This window comes from Leucopleurus acutus (assembly GCF_964270905.1).
Source record: "Leucopleurus acutus genome assembly, chromosome: 10".
NCBI classification, from domain to species: domain Eukaryota; kingdom Metazoa; phylum Chordata; class Mammalia; order Artiodactyla; family Delphinidae; genus Leucopleurus; species Leucopleurus acutus.
The window spans coordinates 99,636,801-99,655,571 of NC_139153.1; the positions used below are offsets into that span (position 1 = coordinate 99,636,801).

The following is an 18,771-nucleotide window of genomic DNA, read 5'->3' on the forward strand; positions in this document are numbered from 1 at the left end:
GCACTGCAGTGGTCAACCAATTTTATTCCCCAGTCATGCACATCCACAACAAAAGGAGGAATACCAGGGAAGAAAAGGAAATTCAAGGTTAAAAACCTTCACGGCCCACCCCCCGCACACCAACTGTCTCGACAGGCCATGCTCTGACATTAATTCTTCTCTGAAGAATGGAGTAATCCTCTCCCCTTCTCCACCCCACTCTGGGAGACCTTGAAGCCTGATCTACGGTAGCAAGACCCATGCACTAGAGAAACTCTTACATATGTACACAGGAGCCTGATCAAGGATCTTACGGCAGCAGTGACGTAAGGGCAAGAAATTGGAAACAACCTAAATACCCATCAAGAGGATGACGGATGGTGAAACCATTACAGCTCTTGTCTGAAGTGCTGAGTAGCAGCTAAAAAGAAGGAGGTGTGTAAGTGGCATGAAAGAAGTCTCCAACACATTATTGAGTAAAAGGAAATTGCCAAACGATACATAGGGTATGAAAAAAATCAAGGAGACACCTAAGGTACCATATACATGTGTGTACATGCCCAGTAAAAGGTCTTGAAAAATCCACTCCAAACTCACTGCAGGGGTTGCCAGTAGGACAACGAATGGGATCGTGGAGAGTCTGATGGTCATAATTTCAAGCCTCAACTTGAAAATGCCGGGTTCAATCCTGCCTCTAGGCTTTCACATTGGCTGTTCCTTCTGCCTTGGAACACTCCTCCCTGGGGTTTTTGCATGGCTGGCGAGTTCTCTGTTAGCTTCCTGCTCAGTTTCCCCCTCCTCAGAGGTGTTCACTGATGCCCTGTCTAAAGCAACCATCCCCAGGCTGTGGGTGAGGGATGGAGAGAGACTTTTCATTGTATACTGTTTTGTGCCCTTGAATTTCAAACCAAGTGAACTTCTCACCCATTCAAGAAATAAATAACAGTGTAAAAACCTTCAGGACTTGAAGGGAAGAAAGAAACTTGTAACTACTTAAAAACAAACAACTTTCTTTTAAATTACAAAATCTATCTATAATATTTTAAATCGAAGTGCATAAATTAAAAAGTGATATTCCACCCATATATCCAATCTTACTCTCCCAGAGTTATCACTTTTACCATTGGGTGCATGTCCTTTCTGATACTTTATACTGGAATTCAAATCAAATCTCAGGTTGGGTGATTTAGGTCAAGGCTTATTTTAAATATAATGCCCATTGGAATTAGATAACTGTACAGATGTTTTTAAATATTTTATTGCAAGCAAAACGTGTAAATAGATGAGTGAATTCTCTCAGAGGACTGGCCTTTTTGGAAGGAGTGAAATAGTTATTCAACTCTCTGTATAAGGAAAATAAACAGATAATTAATGCATAATAATCCACTTATACTGGAATATCCTTTGTCTTTTATTTATGTCGACTTGGCCAAATTTTCTTTTCTTTACATTTATGTCTGCTGCCATAATTAACTCTTTAAGTATTTTAGGGTAGGGAAGGTGTCACACAGTGACAGCATTCCCCACTAAACTATATCTCTGACTTAGTGATGAACTACCTTGTGTTTCCTTTCCATTTCTCTCAGACTAATACACACGTTGTTTTTTCATTCTTCAACGTGGAAATTATTTTTCATAAAACTTTTGGAAATATTCTAAGTTCAACATATACTACCCATTTTCTACTTTGAAGATGTTAGAATATCTTACGGAGAAAGCGTATTGTGCATTGTTTATTTATATACCAAAAGCTACATAAATTGTATCACTATCACACATAAATTAAACATAAATATATATAAAACACATACATATATCTACGTAAATTGTATCGCTATTATATCTTTTGGTATTGCAAATAAAGATCATTAAAACTAGTAATGGCTGAATGGGCTATACAAATTACTTGACACTATCTAACATACCCAGTGTTCTCTGATAATCTTTAAATTCAGAATTCTACTGCTAGCCCTGAGCTGGAGCGCTGAGGTTTGCTAGTTCCTTCTCCAGCTGTCACACCACCCCCGACCCGCCTTCGGCCCCGCCCCTCACTTAGCCCCGCCTCTGCGCACAGGCGCACCTTCCACGCCCCCTCCGTTCAGCCAGTAGCCGCTGACGTTTGTGAGAGTAGAACGTCCCTCTCGGCCAATGCAGGAGACCCTTGCTGACGTGGTCCCGCCCCTGCCGAGAGCTCGGCCGGAAGATGGCGGCGGCCGCTGAGTTGACGCTGCTGGAGAAGTGTCTGGGGCTCAGTAAAGGGAACAAGTACAGCGCTCAGGGCGAGCGTCAGGTGAGAAGCTGAGGCAGCGCGGAGGGGGAGAGGTGGACGGGAGCGCGGCCTGCTGAGCCGGGGTGGGACCGGGCCGGCGGGCGGAGGCGGCGGAGCGAGGATGCCGCGCGTCTCCTCCCCACAACGTGTCTGCGCCGCCGGCTCTCCAACTGCGGCCCTGGCTCCCGGAGGGAGGAGGGGGCACCTGCTCCTCTCGGGCTTGGCCTGAACTTTTCCTCCTGCGAAGCTGTCATCATCATCCCATTCTGGGAAAGCAAGGGGGTCCTCAGAGAGCCCTCGGGTAGACCGAGCTGGAAGCCCCGCGTGTGCGTTCAGTGACAGCATTTGCTGTAACAGTACTTTTCATTCAGAATTACGCAGCGACTGCGGAGAGCAAACGGCGTGCCGAGTACAGCGTGTTAGGCCGGGGGATACGGAGGTGGTCGAGGCGGACATGGTCCTCCCCTCAGGAAGCTTGATTTTTAGCTAGGTGGACAAGCATTGCAGCTGTGTTAGTTACAGTACTGAAAAGTGCTGCATTGCAGCGTAGACGTATGAGAGATCACGTAGTGAGTCCTGGCGCAATCTGGGAGATTCGGTTTTTCTGAGGCCTTGTGAGGTCAAGTTCAGTGTGCAGCGTGCAGAGATCGAGGGGGGAAGTTCCGCGGCTGGAGATTGCCTGGTGGGGTGTAGGGACTCAGATTTCTGAGGGCTTTGAAGGACGTTTGTGTTTTATTAGGTGGGTGGTGGCGGTGGAGGAATCAATGTATCAGAGGAAAATGTAGGAAGACAACTTTGGATTATGTACGTTTTTTGCCCCTTTGAGATTTTTTTCTAGATGATACTTGGTTTTTGTTGTAACTTTTTCTGTTCCTCATTTGGTCCATCTTAAAATCTTGTCTCCAGAGCAGTCGTATTGTAGTTTTCACACGTCAGTTAGATTGAAGTCTGGAAAGGATAACATGACTTGCCTGAGACCAGCCCACTGATGGGTGCAGAGTAGGCACTGGAGCCAGAGTGGCCAGCTTGTGCTTTTGCCTCTGTACTCCTGCTGATTCCTCCCCTTCTGCCCCTACTCCCTGGTTTGGTTTCTATTTTTAGGGGACGTTGCCAAACATGAGTCTTGCCTTCAGAGAGCTTATGATCCAGTATGAGAAGTAGTCATCGACAGTTCATGTTAATCAGAACAGCAGAGCTGCTAAATGGAGGAGAGCGTTGTTGAGGAGTGTGGAAGAGAAAGTTAATTCTGACTCTAAAAATGAGTTTGTAAACTATGTGAAGGGCTGGTTTGAAGTGTGTAAGACCAGTAGATTACGAAAGATTGGGTAATTGGGGGTAACAAGTAGAGCAATACGGTGGATGATGCAATGCAAAGTAAATCCAGAGTTGTAGTTCGAGGCCCAATTGTGAGGGCTGTGGGGTTCAGAGTGTGGTTTCTTATTTTATTTTAATTAAACCTTTGTCCTTTTTCTTTCTTTTTTTTAAAGCAGAGGACAGCTATTGAAGGTTTTCGTTGATGTGTTTGGGGAAAGGGATGAGGATATATGGTAAGATTTATTCATTTTGGGGGGAAGACAACTGACAGCAATAGCCAGCAATAAGGCATCGCTGCAATATTATCGATAATAAAAATTTGAAAACAATCCAGGAATCCAGCTCTAGGAGAATGGTTATTAAATTATGTACATCAGCACATGGGAACATTATTTATGTAGCCATTGAAAGTGATCACTTTGAAGACCATGGAACCGTAAGGTGAATGTGAAGTGGTATGTGTCCCGTGACTGCAGCTGCATGAGGTTTGTCTACTTAGGCTGCGTAAAGGAAGGAGAATGAACTTTCCAGCCAAATGTACTTTACTGAAACCCTGACTCTGCCGTTACAAACCTGGTGACCTTGGTTCTTTATCTGTAAACTAAGGAGGAAATTACTTACCTGTCTTAAGAGATATAATGATTAGATGAGAAAGTAACCGGAAATTTTTTGAGTTCCTGTGATGGGATTGTGGATAATTTGTTTTTCAAAATAGTTTTCTAGAATTGTCATTTTACCCCCACAGTCAGCAGTTGTGAGTCCTTTTCTTTCCTCTTTCTTTCTCTCTTTTCTCCCTTTCTCCCTCTCCCTCTCTTTTTTCTCCCTCCCTTCCTTCCTGTCTTTCTTTCCTCCCTCCTTCCCTCCTTCCCCTCCTCCCCCCACCCTCTCTCTTTCTCCCCCTTCCTTCCTTCCTTCCTTCCACCCTTCCTTCCTCCCTCCCTCCCTCCCTCCCTCCCTCCCTTCCCCTACCTAAAAGCACAAGCATCTCAGTGAGTTACCATAAAATGAGTTGCCATAAAATGCACACAAACACAGTCAAGGAATGGAACACTGGCAGCATCCCCAATGAGTTGCTATTGTTTTCTTTTAATGCGTTTTTTTAAAGGAGGTTATTGGTGATCTTAGAAGTAATGGTTTCATTTGAGGGTGAAGGCAAAAGTCAGAGTTCAAGGAGCTAAGTAATGAATGGAAAGTAGCTGGTGAGGAAGTGGAAAGCTGAGACTACCTCTGGTTGCTTCCTTTACCGTTTAGGAGGTAACCTTTGAATCTGTATCCATAAAATGTTAATCTCCCCGTATACTTCACATGGTCATATTGACCTAGATGTAAGTGTGAAAGGGCCCTCAACAGTGAAAATCGCTATCCGAGTTCAGTATGCTATTTGAACTGAACAGATGGCTGAAGAGAGCAGCCGTCTTCCAGGGGAAATATTCTCTTTTGGTTTCCTGAGGTCCTTTAGATTGTATACTTGTTTATAATTGATCAGTCTCCCCACTGGTGATACTTTCCATTTTCTTTTAAATTTCTCAAAATGCTTCGCTTAGTTGTGCATCAAGAACATTTAAATTAATTAGCAATTTCTTATAATCTGAGCCTTCGGATTGCTGTTACAGTAGGGGAAACTTAGAAAGTAGGATTGTTTTTCAGGTGATTACCTGAAGCCCATACTTTATTATTAGACGTTTATAATCAGTGACCTCACTCTAAATGACACCAAAATTGATGAATATGCAATCCATGGCAAGGAAATCACCATCGCAGTCCACACCTAGTTAATGAGATAACTATTTTATATTAGATCACATATCACTTAAACCAGGATAGAACTCATTTGGTGGTTCTAGCTGTATCAACATGAATTCAGTGTTCACTATAACTGTTTCTTACTTTTGTTATTACAGAAGTTGGGTTTATTTAAGCATGTTCATTCACCTTGCTAAATAAGGTATGGGTAATCTTGATCAAAATTAATGTGGTATTATTAGGATTTCCATTTTCTCTTTTTGTACATATGTAGTTATAAATTATACAGAAGCATCATTACTAATTTTTGCAATGTTATTACCAGTTTCATAGCATCAAGCATCTATTATCAAATGTAAATTATGTAACTCTTATTTTCCTGACGCATTTGTAGGTAATTTAATATCTTAAGGGTATTTGAAAAGACAGTTTGGGAATTAGCGATTACTTAGAACTTACAGTCGTGATGGTATTTGTTTTTAAAATTTATCTGAAGAATTTTTTTTCTTTTTAAGATTCCAGTTCTTCAGACGAACAATGGTCCAAGTCTAACGGGATTGACTACCATAGCAGCTCACCTAGTCCAGCTGGCCAACAAGGAATATTTGCTGGGGAGCACCGCAGAGGAAAAAGCAGTGGTTCAACAGTGGTTAGAATACAGGGTAACTCAAGTAGATGGACACTCCAGTAAAGACGACATCCGCACTGTTCTGAAGGTATCGCCACGTCTCTTTATAGGCTGAAATGTGTGAACTCTTAATAACAGGATGTCTCTTCCCTGAGATTCAGTAACTGAAGTTGTTGGCTTTCTTTACTTGTTTCCTTCTGCCTCATGTTAGTCTGTACAAACTAACAAGGAGCTTCCTTGTTACATAGGTACCTCCTTGCCTGGAACAGCCTCTGCCAGCCCCTCAGCTCACATACCCCTTCCTCAGCTCGTCCTTGGCTACTCTCTCTCAGACAGATGCACTTCCTTGTTCTCAATGCTTTTCTTTCCTAACACAGCACCCTGTGCTTTTCCTTTGCAGCACTAATCATAGTTAATAATAATAGCTTTGTATGATTTTTTAATGTGATGGCTTGATATTCATTTCCCCCACTCTGCAGTCCTGATTCCCTAACCAGTAAAGTACTTTCTTAAAGCCAAGGGGGAATCAAAGTTTTGGGGGTTGTAGTTTGTAAAAATCTGTCCATTTGATCTGAGAAAGCCCCCATTTCCCACCTTTGAGACTGATTGCTTTGGGATTTGTATTTTCTTTCTAAAGAGGTCAAGTTAGAATTAAAGAATCTATTGATATAAAATATAAACCAAATATGGCTCCAGAATCACTAAGAATAAAAAATCTTTATAAATAAAATTATTTTTGTTAATTATATAAAAATAAAGCATTGTTTTGTTTTTTCTGTTTGTTTTTAAGCTTAAAATTTGAAGGAACCTTAGAGATCACCCAGACAACCACATGTCATTGTAGGAATCCCTTCTGTTTCCTAATTTTATTCCAATTATAATATAACTTGGTAATATAAGTTGTACAAGAAGATCTTATGGTACTGAAAGTTTTTCATTTATCATTCTGGGAGAAATGGTTTAAACTGTATTCCTGACAGATACCATCAATAGAACTGGTAGAAAATAAATTTCAGGTCTCTTTCCTTTATAGGTCTGTCCTGATCAACTACTCTTTTTTAATATCCACGAGTGGCAGCGTTCCCAAAGGGAAGCAAGCATGTCTTCCCTCTAAGTGAATGGGAGCTTTCAGGCAAATAAGAAGTAAATATAACTCTCTCTTATAGTTTTCCAAAAGAAAGCATTAGTAGTAAAGTATTTAATTCTGAAGTATTTCATTGAAATTGGGTGTGTAAGTTCAAAAGTCATATTCAGAGATTTGGTATTAGGAGCTTAGAAGTGTAAAACATTGTGTCTGGGATATGTCAGTATTATTATCTGAAATCTCAACTGGGAGAATCCAGCTGGCGATATGACCATCTTTGAAATGTACAAGGCACTGGATGATTTGGGTGGTCGCCCTTGCTCTGCCACTGTTTGCTCATCTGTCCCTACAGTGATGAGTAGGATACGGTCCTAGGGGCTGATGATACAGTGACCCACTAGGCACAGCCCCTGCCCTTACAGAACTCAGACCAGTGGGGGAGACAGATGTGTGATTTGGGGCTAGATGAGAAAGGGTTGTTTACTGTTTTACTTTGCTTTTTGCTATTTCATGATAGTGTTTTTATTTTAAAGGCAGTATCCGTTGTAGAACTTTAAGAAATATAAGTAAGCAAATAAGAGATATTTCAAACATTCGTAGTCCCACCATCGAGCGAGAACTGTTAGCAACACTTATGTTTGGTCCTCAGGTAGTGGATTGTTGACTCCCTTTCGTGTTCTTCACATGCTTTTTCTTTTCTCATATATATGTGTGTGTTGTATTTTAAAAACGGGCCACTCTTGGACACTGTAACTTGTTTTTTTTTGTTCACTGACAGTATGTCGGGAGCATCTTTTCAAGTCCGTAAATACTCGCTTATACGGTCTCTGATAACCTGTTAGTACTCTGTCACATAGCTGTGCCAAGATTTAGTCTGTCCTCATGTAGTGTTGGATTGTTGCTGAATATTTTCACACATTCCCATTGGTTTCCTTAGGCAAATCCCTACAAGGGAAGTGGTTGGGCCAAAGCTGTATATGTCTAAGGCTATGTTGCTCCTCTGCCTTCCAGAAAAGTGTATTGACAGTGGCTTCTTCCACAAAACCCTTGCTGCCCTGGATGTTACCCCTTTTCCTTCTTTACCACCCCAGTTTCATAACCAGAACAAACCAAAAAGTGATCTCTTTGTTTACTTTGCACTTTTTTCCTTGACGTTGTTAATGCCGTGGCATTTTTTTCATAATGCTTATGAGCATCTTCATTATTTTTAAAAATTTGCTTACATGTATTCTTTGCCTGTTTTCATACTGGGCTACTTCCGTTTTTATTACTTATTTTTTAAAATTTTCCTACTAAGGATATTGTGAAAGGATTTCATTTACTTCCAAAAGTTCCATTTCAGAGTTAAAACCACAATGGCTCATAATTAAGGTGTAATTTCAGAAAGCAGGCATTATGATACACTAAAATTTGGATCTAGATGGAGGATATATAGTTGTTTATTATACTGCTTTTTCAATATTATTAGAAGGTTTAATAATAGGTAATTAAGAGGAAAAAGAAAAATCAGGTGGAACTCTATAGAGGGAAATATTTTTTAAAGTTTGGCAATGGCATCAGAAAGACTTGTTTAAAAAAAATGTAATGAACATCAGACATTAGTTCTGTTCCCTGAATATTTTGAATGTGTGAAATTCTGTTTTGAATTTCAGAATTCAATGTCTGAAAAATTTCTGAATTTCTGAAAAATCAGAATTTAATTTCTGAAAATTTTGATTTAGATCACTAATCAGAAAGATATTACCTATTCATAGTTTTTGAAACTCCATTTCAAAGTGTTTATAACTAAAGAGTATAACCTTAAAAGAGTCTTTATAACTAAAATATAGATATGGATTCTATTTTAAGAATATATATACTATACAAAGCAGTGTTGAATTATTGTTTCAGACCTTTTTAAAAATGCTTAACATTAATTGTAGATATATTTATTTTATTCTTATGCTTTATTAAACTTGTTTCATTTGAAGACATTTGAAGAAAAACCATCTCCATTAAGCAGATTATTATAGAATTTAAGTGGTAGCCTGTAACATACCAGTGTGTTTTACCCTCTCTACCCAATTTTATTTTGATTCTTATGCATTTGCTTCCCTGTTTATGTCCATGTTCCTTTATGTCATCATCTGTACCACCCCTAACAGTCCCATATTCAAATACCGTTTTGAAAATTACTGTCTTTAAGTGAAGGCATGGGCAAACTCAAAGAGATCAGATTCAATTCAGCAAACATTTACTGATTACTGAACCACTATGTGCCAAGCATTTGGCATATGATTTGAGAATCAAAACAGACTTCTCTCTCACAGCTTAAGAAATTTTTCTAGAATGAATGCTGTTGACCTCTGGGGCAGTGTTTTATAACTAGTCTTTAGAGGAGCCTGTGAGAATATCTGATATTTATAAATCTTTCTCTGAAGGTGAGATGAATCTTTTGTCTCCTTTCATGTGAATGTAATTTAATGTAAATTCCTGTGCTGTTAAACTACATGTTAATTTCGAGAGGGACCAAAAATATGTATATAATATATTTTCTTTTGTCTAGATTTTTTCTTTTCTCAGGAAACTAATTGATTTTATTTATGCTGGTCTATCAGACAATACTTCTGATTTAGATTAGGATCCTTTAAATTTTTTATTTAATTTTTTTAACATGTACTTAAATTTTTTTTTCCTTCAAAAGTGCCTCTGAGCTGTTTAGGGAGCTCAGTGCTTAACCTTTTAAAAATTGATGGTCATTGTCTGAGGAACAAATGACAGAGAACTTTCTGTAGCTTTAAATGGTGTTTAAAATTGGAGTCTTTAGGGTGTTAGAAAAACTAGATATCCAACTGCAAAAGAATGAAAATGGACTCTTACCTTACACAATATTTAAAAATTAACTCAAAGTGGATCCAAGTCCTAAACATAAGACCAAAAACTGTAGAACTCTTAGAAGAAAACCTGGGGGGAAGGCTTCAGGTCATTTGATTTGGCACCGATTTCTTGGGTATAACACCAAAAGCACAGGCATCAAAAGTAAAAATAGATAAATTGGCCTTCATCAAAATGTGAGGCTTCTTTGCATCAGCAGAAAAAATCAACAGAGTGAAAAGGCAACCCATGGAATGGGAGAGAAATATTTGCAAATCATATATCTGGTAATATCCAGAATATATTAAGAACTACAACTCAACAACAAATAAGAACCCAGTTAAAAATGAACAAAGGACTCAGGTAGACATTTCTCCAGAGAAGATATACGAAGCTAATAAGCATATGAAAAGATGCTCAACATCACTAATCATTAGGGAAATGTAAATCAAAATCACAATGAGACACCACCTCATATCCATTAGGTTGACTACTACCAAAAATAAACACCAAAATAGCAAGTATTGGTGAGGATGTGCAGAAATTGGAAAACTTGTACACTGTTGGTGGGAATGTAAAATGGTGCAGCTGCTATGAAAAACAGTATGGCGATTCATCAGAAGAGTTAAAATAAAGTCATATTTACCGTATGATCCAATAATTCCACTTACGGAAATATACCCAAAAGAATTCACACTAGGCCTCAAAAGAGGTATTTGTACACCCATGTTCATGCCAGTGTTATTCACAGTAGCGGTTAGGTGGAATCAACCCAAGTGTCTGCTGACAGATGAATGGATGCATAAAATGTGGTCTATACATACAGTGGAATGTTATTCAGCCTTAAGGAAATTCTGACACATTTTACAACATGGATGAACCTTGAGGATATCATGCTCAGTGAAATAAGCCAGACACAAAAGGACAAATAGTATATGATTCTACTTATATACAACGTATAAAATAGTCAAATCCATAGAAACAGAAAGCAGAATGGTGATTGCCAGGCCCTGGGGGATGAGGGAAAGGGGGAGTTGTTTAATAAGTACAGAGCTTTAGTTTTCTGAGATGAAAAAATTCTGAAGATTGATTGCACCACAGTGTGAATACCCTTAACACTTACTGCATTATGCACCTAAAAATGGTTACGGTGGTAAATTAAAATTTGATTAATTTTACGTGTTACATGTATTTACCTCAATTAAAAGTTAAAAATATACATATATTAAAATGCAACAATAATTACAATAATTATTAACAACATTAATTAATATTAACAAATAATTAATATGATCAATATTGTAATTAATAGCATTGATATATTAATTAATATAATTGATATTGATTATACTTGTTGTAATTAATAATTATATTATAGTTATTATAATTATAATAAATTATAATTCTCTTAAAACATAGGAACTGTTGGGCTTCCCTGGTGGCACGGTGGTTAAGAATCCACCTGCCGATGCAGGGGACACAGGTTTGAGCCCTGGTCTGGGAAGATCCCACATGCCACAGAGCAACTAAGCCCATGCGCCACAACTACTGAACCTGCGCTCTAGAGCCCGTGAGCCACAACTACTGAGCCCGTGTGCCACAACTACTGAAGCCGGCGCGCCTAGAGCCCGTGCTCCGCAACCTCAATGAGAAGCCCGCACACCGCAACTAGAGAAAGCCTGCACGAAGCAGTGAAGACCCAACGCAGCCAAAAATAAATAAATAAAATAAATTTTTTTAAAAAATAGGAATTGTTGAGGAGCTTTTTATATTTTAATGGAAAAAATAAATCCAACATGAGCATGATTTACAAAATGCTCCCCCGCAAAAAAATTGGAGTCTTTGAAAGGATCAGAGATGGCTGTGAATATCATTTTCTAATGTTTTCTTATTTCTTTAAAATAAGGCTAATAATATTTACCTTATTTTTAAAAATGAGTTGATTGTTATGTGATTTGTGATTTTGAGTGAATTCAAATCTATTATTGTCAAAGATTAAATTTATTAAATTAAATGTCAGTATTGTGTTTTCTAATAGCCTTCTAAATGTTTCAAGTCAAATGTATAGTTAACTTTATTATTACTGTTTTTTAAATTAATATTTTTTAATTTTTTTTCCCTAGGATCTTAATTCATATCTTGAAGATAAAGTCTACCTTACAGGATATAACTTCACATTAGCAGATATCCTCTTATACTATGGACTTCATCGCTTTATTGTGAGTATTTGAATAGTTATTGGTGTTTTTGTCTGTGATGTTCAGAATGATTTGTTTTGTCTTGAATTTAAATCAAGTTTGAATTTTCAACTTATCACATGAAAGTGAAAGGAATTATTTTTATACAAGGTACCTTATGCAAATATTCCTTCCATGGATCCATCACACATAGGAGCTTCCTGTTCCTTGACCTGCTTGATTCCTGTTCTTGTTCCTGTTTTTCTTTGGAGCTCCTTCTCTTGCCACCCTTTGTACTCGCTTGTCATCCTCACCTGGACCCCACCATCCCCTTTCTGCTCCAGCTCTAAGCCTCGATTTCAGTACTGCACCTTCTGTGCCATCTCTTACCCTAGCTCTTAATCTTACTCCCTAGTTCCATCATTATCTGAACTAACTCAATTCCTTCCCTCTTTCCAAACCTGTACACTTTCTTCCCCATCCATCCTAGATCCCCTTTGTGTAACTCAAATCCCCAACTCTTGGTCAGTCCAAATATGTGCCTTCAGTCCTATCTCCTGGCTGAGCTATATCGGAGAAATCACACACAAGCTGTCATTAAGAAGATGAGCATTTCTCCCCTCTAATTAAAAAAAAAAAAGATGACAAGGAAGTGTAACTCTTGCACACCAACGTGTATATTTACTTTCTTCCCTCTCTGGCTTATACAGGTCATGCGATAGGGAAAGGAATACTTGGAGAAGGAGGGAGCTTGTGTGGAATTTCTTTGCCAGCAGAGTGGACAGGGTCCTAATGCACAGCACTTGTAGCACTGGCTGCCAAGCTGTTTCACTGTGAGTCTAGGTGCCCACAAGGGCGTATGGTTTTCAAGCAGGTTAGAAGAGTTTCATTCAATGCTGCGTGTGAAAACTAGACTTCCAGGGAGTTCCCTGGTGGCCTAGTGGTTAGGATTCCAGGCTTTCACTGCTGTGGTCCGGGTTCAATCCCTGGTCAGGGAACTAAGATCCCATAAGCCACGCAGCTCAGCCAAAAAAAGTAAATAAAATAAAACTTAAAAAAAAACTAGGCTTCTGTTAACAATATTCAGTGATCTCTGCCTATTTATATTCCCTATTTTGACAGTATATCCTTTTTATATTTAGTGATTACAGTATTATGATTATCTCATGCTTATTGTTTTCCAAACAAAATTGAGTGAAATGATACGTAAATCACTGTTCACCGTCCCTTTGGGTTCATAAAATGAGTCCATAACCAAAGCAGCTCTCCCACCCTGGTCCACATGCAGGCAGATTATGTCAGAGAAGTAAACACCTTCTCAAGGAACGGGCCTCACAGACGAGGCCTGTGCTGTGACAGCGTTGCCCTGCGGTGTTAAATGACATTCCTGTTGAGTGAGGTGTAAATATACCCAGGTGAGAAAAAAAGTGATTACTAGGTGTTGAGTTCGGGCAGAGTAGACGGGGAGGTTCAGAGCGGCTTCCTGCTTGTGTTCATCAGACAGTTCTAGCGCTTTGTTTGCCATGGCAGTGCATTTATTTTTGCCCTCATACTTCCTTCATTTACTTGTTCACGTTATTAAATACTTAATATGTAGTCAGCACAATCAGCGCAGTATACAAAGCAGCAGTCAGGGAACCTTGATGGCATCAAGTAGTCCTGCTGTGTTTTGTTTCAGTGTGAGCCCGGTTTTAGCGGTGGCTGATTACTCTGAGATCTGGTCCATCTTAATTCCCTCTGAGCAATGTTACATTGTTCCTCCTTTGTTAAACTGCCAGTTACTGTGGCCGTTTATTATCACCCCTGTGACTCATTGCTTTCTTAAAGTGATTTCTTCAGTAGATAGCAGTCCCTACGAACAGGCTGTTACTCAAGATTATTAAAATCCTTTGTAAATATGTGCTGCTTGACTATAAGATTGTTATCAATGAGATACATTTGTTTCCAAGTTCGGAGCACCAGTGGAGGTGTCATTCTTTTAGAAAGAAAGGAAAAGTAAAAAGAGCTGCAGCACAGTCCAGGAACGCAGGCCATAAAGAATGTCCCAGAGGCAGCATGGTGCCAGTTGGAAAGGTAGCAGACCAGCATTTCACCCTGGTCTGGAATGGGTCACTCAAAGAGTTTCTCACATGTCTTCATGGAAAATTAGTGACTAAGAATGTTATCTGTTTGGCTTTAAAGTTCAGACTAGTTGTAGAGTGCCAGTATAAATAAGAAGGAGTGATTAGGTAGAAGAGCCAAGCACCACTGTAGACTCGCTGGCATTCTGACCAGTAAGAAGCAGGAAACGGTAACTAGAACAATCGCATCGTGTTTCCTGTTGTAAAAAAAAAAGAAGAAGAAGAAAAAATAGTCAATTAGAAAGGAATGATGGAAAACCAGTTTTAAGTAAAATATTTGATGGGGATCCCGTCCCAAAAGTTCTAAAAAAATGTAAGTTTGGTGAGGGTAAAATCTTTCTGTTTGTTTGTTTCTGTTTACAGTATGTTCAGAAATAGACTGTCTACCAAAAAAGTAGTGGCGGTAACAAAGCGAGGTCAGTCATAATTTTCTCAGACTCAAGGGGCAGGCTCCAAAGTTTAAACCAGAAGGTTAAGCATAACCTGATCCGTCTGAAAAAGTGCTGCATTTCTAGCAAAATGTTCTGAGGGAAAATGAACAAATTTACATTGTCTAAACTAGATCATCTAGTTAAAAATTATTGGAATAAATTAGGAAATGTTAGAAGAAACTTTAGAAGTTCCTGGAATAACAGTTATTTTGTGCTGTGGGTCTGTTGTAATCCTTACACTAGAGACCAAAAAAGTGAAATTTTTAAGTTGGAGAGTATCGATTTTGCCATGTGTTGTAGTTTGTTGCTGTTGTTAAAATCTTCAGTGATAGGCCTGGTGGCAGCATATGCTAGGCCCGGTGATACCAAATGCTGTTCTGAAGTGTAAATAGTAAATAGACACTGCCCTTTTTCCCTGTGTCAAAATCTGAGTGAACAACTTGAACGTAGATCAAACAAGCATCAGTACTTTATTGTTTGGAAATGCTTTCTTGGTGCATTTTAATTCATTCTGAAAAATAACATCTCACAAAACGGCTGAGTAGAGACTTTTTAAAATGAAAGAGTTCTGAAATTAGTCAAATTTGTAAGCAGTCAGATTGGATTCATCATGTATTTCAACAGCTGACATGAAATCAAGTTGCAGTAATACTTGCTACTTTTTGCTTTAACTGTCAGTAAAGAGGTTTGTTGAAGTTGGTTTTGAATTTTATTTACGTATGTAAATATGTATGTATGTATTTATATATGAAGGGAGGGAAGGAAGGAGGAAGGAAGGAAGGAAAACTCACCCCCATTTCCTGTTAGAGTTGCAGCTATGTTTACTAGTAGTTGAACTTTTTAAAAATCTTGTATTTTCTTTAGAAGTCAGTGGTGAAGTTCACCTATGGTAAAGATTTAGAAAAAGAACAAAAAGTTAGCTCTTTTACAAAATGTGTTTTACCTTTTGAAATATGGACTGATACTCGGTTTATTCCGCAATTGTTGTTTAAGTGCCTTCTATGTACAGTACAAGATAGTTAGGAATAATATGATTCTTTACATGTGAAACCATGAATTCTCTTTTAATAAAAAGTAACTTTTACACTAAAAAAAAAGACTTTCTTGACCAATTTTCTTGACTATTGTGTTAATTTTTTTTTTTTTTTCTCGATGCGCGGGCCTCCCACTGTTGTGGCCTCTCCCGTTGCGGAGCACAGGCTCCGGACGCGCAGGCTCAGTGGCCATGGCTCATGGGCCCAGCCGCTCCGCGGCATGTGGGATCTTCCCGGACCAGGGCACGAATCTGTGTCCCCTGCATCGGCAGGCGGACTCTCAACCACTGCGCCACTGTGTTAATTTTTTGGTCTGCTTGCCATGGCCTAACTGTGTTATAGGTGAACAGTTATAGTCACATGTTTCTGATAACTGGATGCAGCCCTCCACCCCCTTAAACAAGATGAGTGTATTTTTGTAATTTGCTGTAGCAGCTTGCTGTGTAGGATTTAGACCAGAAACTTAAATTTTACATAACAGTAGCAGTGAGACCCCCCTGCTAGTAAACTGGTCCGACAGAGATAGACATTTGACACCAAAGATGTTAACAGATCAGATGTTGATACAGTTGTATCCTAATGTCATAAAGGAAAAAAGGAAGGCAGGATGACTTCTATCACTTTCTCTTTTTAGACTGCATTATAGTAAATGTGAAATGAAAATACAAGTTCAATTAAACATTTATTGAGAAAATGCTATATGTCTACCTTTTAATTTTATTGCTAATAATATTTTACATTCTGTAATAATTATTAGATACCAGAGTGATTTGTCCTTCAGTGTTGTTGACCTGGTGACTTAGCAGAGTGTTTGCCTGTAGGCACAAGTATATGCTAAATTCTGAACAGCCATCGGGCATCCATCGCTATAAGTGCCTTCCAGCAAGCAGACTACCAATGGGTTTGAAGTACGTGAGGGTGACTGAGATTTTTGGTGTGCGTGAACATTCCTTGTCAGTTTTAGGGAGACTTGCAATATATTAAACAAATGAATTAACAACAGGAGAAGGAACTACACTAATCTTACCTGGTCCGTGGCCGTCCTACTGGCTTCTCCTTACCTGACACCTCTTCATGATTCTAATCCAAGATTTGGCTCAAAGAAAAGGCTTCAAGTCACCTACTTTGGGATCTGAGCCCAGTGAAATGATAGACACCCACTGTTTTGATTGCATGTTTCCCTAACCAAATCTCTGGGCATACTTGTAGCTTGACAGTAAATTCTGTGAACTACTACATCCTCTAAAGAGTGAGTGCAGCTTTATTGCAAACAGAATTCAGAAGGTCTGTTGTTCATCTGAGACATACACCCCAGAAACAGCCCTTCCTTCTTGTATTAAGCAGTAACCCCCTAACATTAAATGAGTCAGTGTCTTCTTCAGTAAAAATTTCCCCCAGAGTTTAGTAGAAAGAAGCAGTTGTCTACACATACATATACACCAGCCATCTACAAATATATATATATATATATATATATATGTATTTGAGTTTACATTGTATTCCCTTGTTAAGTATGTTAGATGCCAATAAACCTTTCTTATTTTAGGTTTGCGAAAAATATTGGAGAAAGAACCATGTCTTAGTCTCTCAGAAGCTATTCTCTTCCTTTCTTGTATTTTCCTTTACAATAAAGTAAAAAAACAAACTTTAGTCCTCCAGGTCCTGTGTTAATGTAAATTTTTCATTTGTTGAAAACTTCAGATTTCGCCCCTAAGCACATCTGGTTTTGAACTGAACATGAAATCATTAAACAAATGGTGGGCTCGTCCAAGTGGCTGAAGTGGTTCACTCCTATCTGAATATATTGGCTTTGAGAACTGTGGGGGTTTTTTCCCCCCAATTTCTATCTCCTACTCAAATGGTATTAATAGTTGCACTTATGTAATGTCTGTGTTGTGTGTGTGTTTTTAATCTCTACTTAGGTTGACCTGACAGTTCAAGAAAAGGAGAAATATCTTAACGTGTCTCGCTGGTTTTGTCACATTCAGCATTATCCAGGCATCAGGCAACATCTGTCTAGTGTTGTCTTCATCAAGAACAGACTGTATACTAATTCCCACTAGAAGCCATCTGCGCTGTACAGAAGAGTGATTAAGATATTTTAAATGGAAAGTGTATTCTGGACCAGAGGACTGACATGAATTGATAGGCAGCCATTCTTTATTCATTGAAGTTGGTAGAATTTTTAAAGTATAAACTTGTGTCCCAACATTTTATTTGTTCTTTAGTTGAAATTTTGCAGTTTTTTTAATGTAAAACTTCAAGTGCTGTCAAAACTTGAGATCAAGGTATCAATTATCTTATTTTTAGAGATGAAATTTATTTTAATAAAAGTTGCAAATCAGTGGCTTAATCTTAAAAAAAATAGTCATTCTGATGGTTGACAATATTTGGCTATTTATTGACCTCTTTCATCTTATAAATTAATTTTCCCCTTCTGAATATTTATAGTAGTTTGTTTTTTAAGAACGAGGGTAAATTGTGCCAAGGAGACAAAAAAGGGAAGACAGATGGATTTGTTTTCAAATATTTATGTGAGCCAGTAAACGTGGTTGAAAAATTGAAAAAGTCATTTTTTTGTTTGTTTCTTTCCTGTTGTCGGTATTCATTGAGGTGAAACTACTGCACTGCCCTAGAGGGAAGTGGAATAAAACACATTCCCTCGAATTCATGGTTCTTTTGTTGTCTTTGGGCTCACTGGAATATGCAGTAGCTAAAAAGCAATGGGAAATTCCCACTATCCCACTAATTTCGGACTTGGTAACTACTAGATTTTTCTAAACTAAAAACCAACATAGAAAGGCTGCTGTTGACATTCTGTGTAAAGAACGAAGACTCATACTGTATTAAAACAAACCTATACAGTTTATAACTCTTAGTGGCTGAGTAAATAATCAATGATTGAGAGCTAAAGAGCTTATATTTACAAATAATAGGAAAAATTGTCTTTGAACACTTCACTGTTAATGCTGTGCAACGTTTTGGTGCTGACTCTGAGTCTCAGTAGAGTACAATTCAAAGCTCAAGTGCAAAGAGCAGAGACTTGGGAAGGGTCCATCCCTTTGGCCCAGTCCTGCTTTGATCACATACTAGCTGAGTGCATGACCTAAAACAAATCAGTTAACCAATTTTCTTAATC

At 38.5% G+C, this 18,771-nt stretch overlaps 1 protein-coding gene across 1 annotated transcript; it reads left to right on the plus strand.

The window, feature by feature from the left end:
- Nucleotides 1-2,156: 2,156 nt before the first annotated feature.
- EEF1E1 (eukaryotic translation elongation factor 1 epsilon 1) lies at nt 2,157-18,366 on the plus strand. The gene is made up of 4 exons (XM_082848332.1): nt 2,157-2,269; nt 5,821-6,021; nt 11,994-12,089; nt 17,555-18,366. The coding sequence occupies exons 1-4, from the start codon at nt 2,183-2,185 to the stop codon at nt 17,693-17,695; spliced, it is 525 nt and encodes a 174-aa protein (XP_082704458.1). The 5' UTR covers nt 2,157-2,182; the 3' UTR covers nt 17,696-18,366.
- The last annotated feature ends 405 nt before the right edge of the window (nt 18,367-18,771 follow it).

Bases quoted from the DNA above. Each gene is read 5' to 3' on its own strand.
- EEF1E1 (XM_082848332.1), top strand. From the start codon at position 2,183: ATGGCGGCGGCCGCTGAGTTGACGCTGCTGGAGAAGTGTCTGGGGCTC. The intron at 2,270-5,820 runs GTGAGAAGCTGA...TTTCTTTTTAAG, and splicing joins GCGCTCAGGGCGAGCGTCAG to ATTCCAGTTCTTCAGACGAA. The intron at 6,022-11,993 runs GTATCGCCACGT...TTTTTTCCCTAG, and splicing joins ACATCCGCACTGTTCTGAAG to GATCTTAATTCATATCTTGA.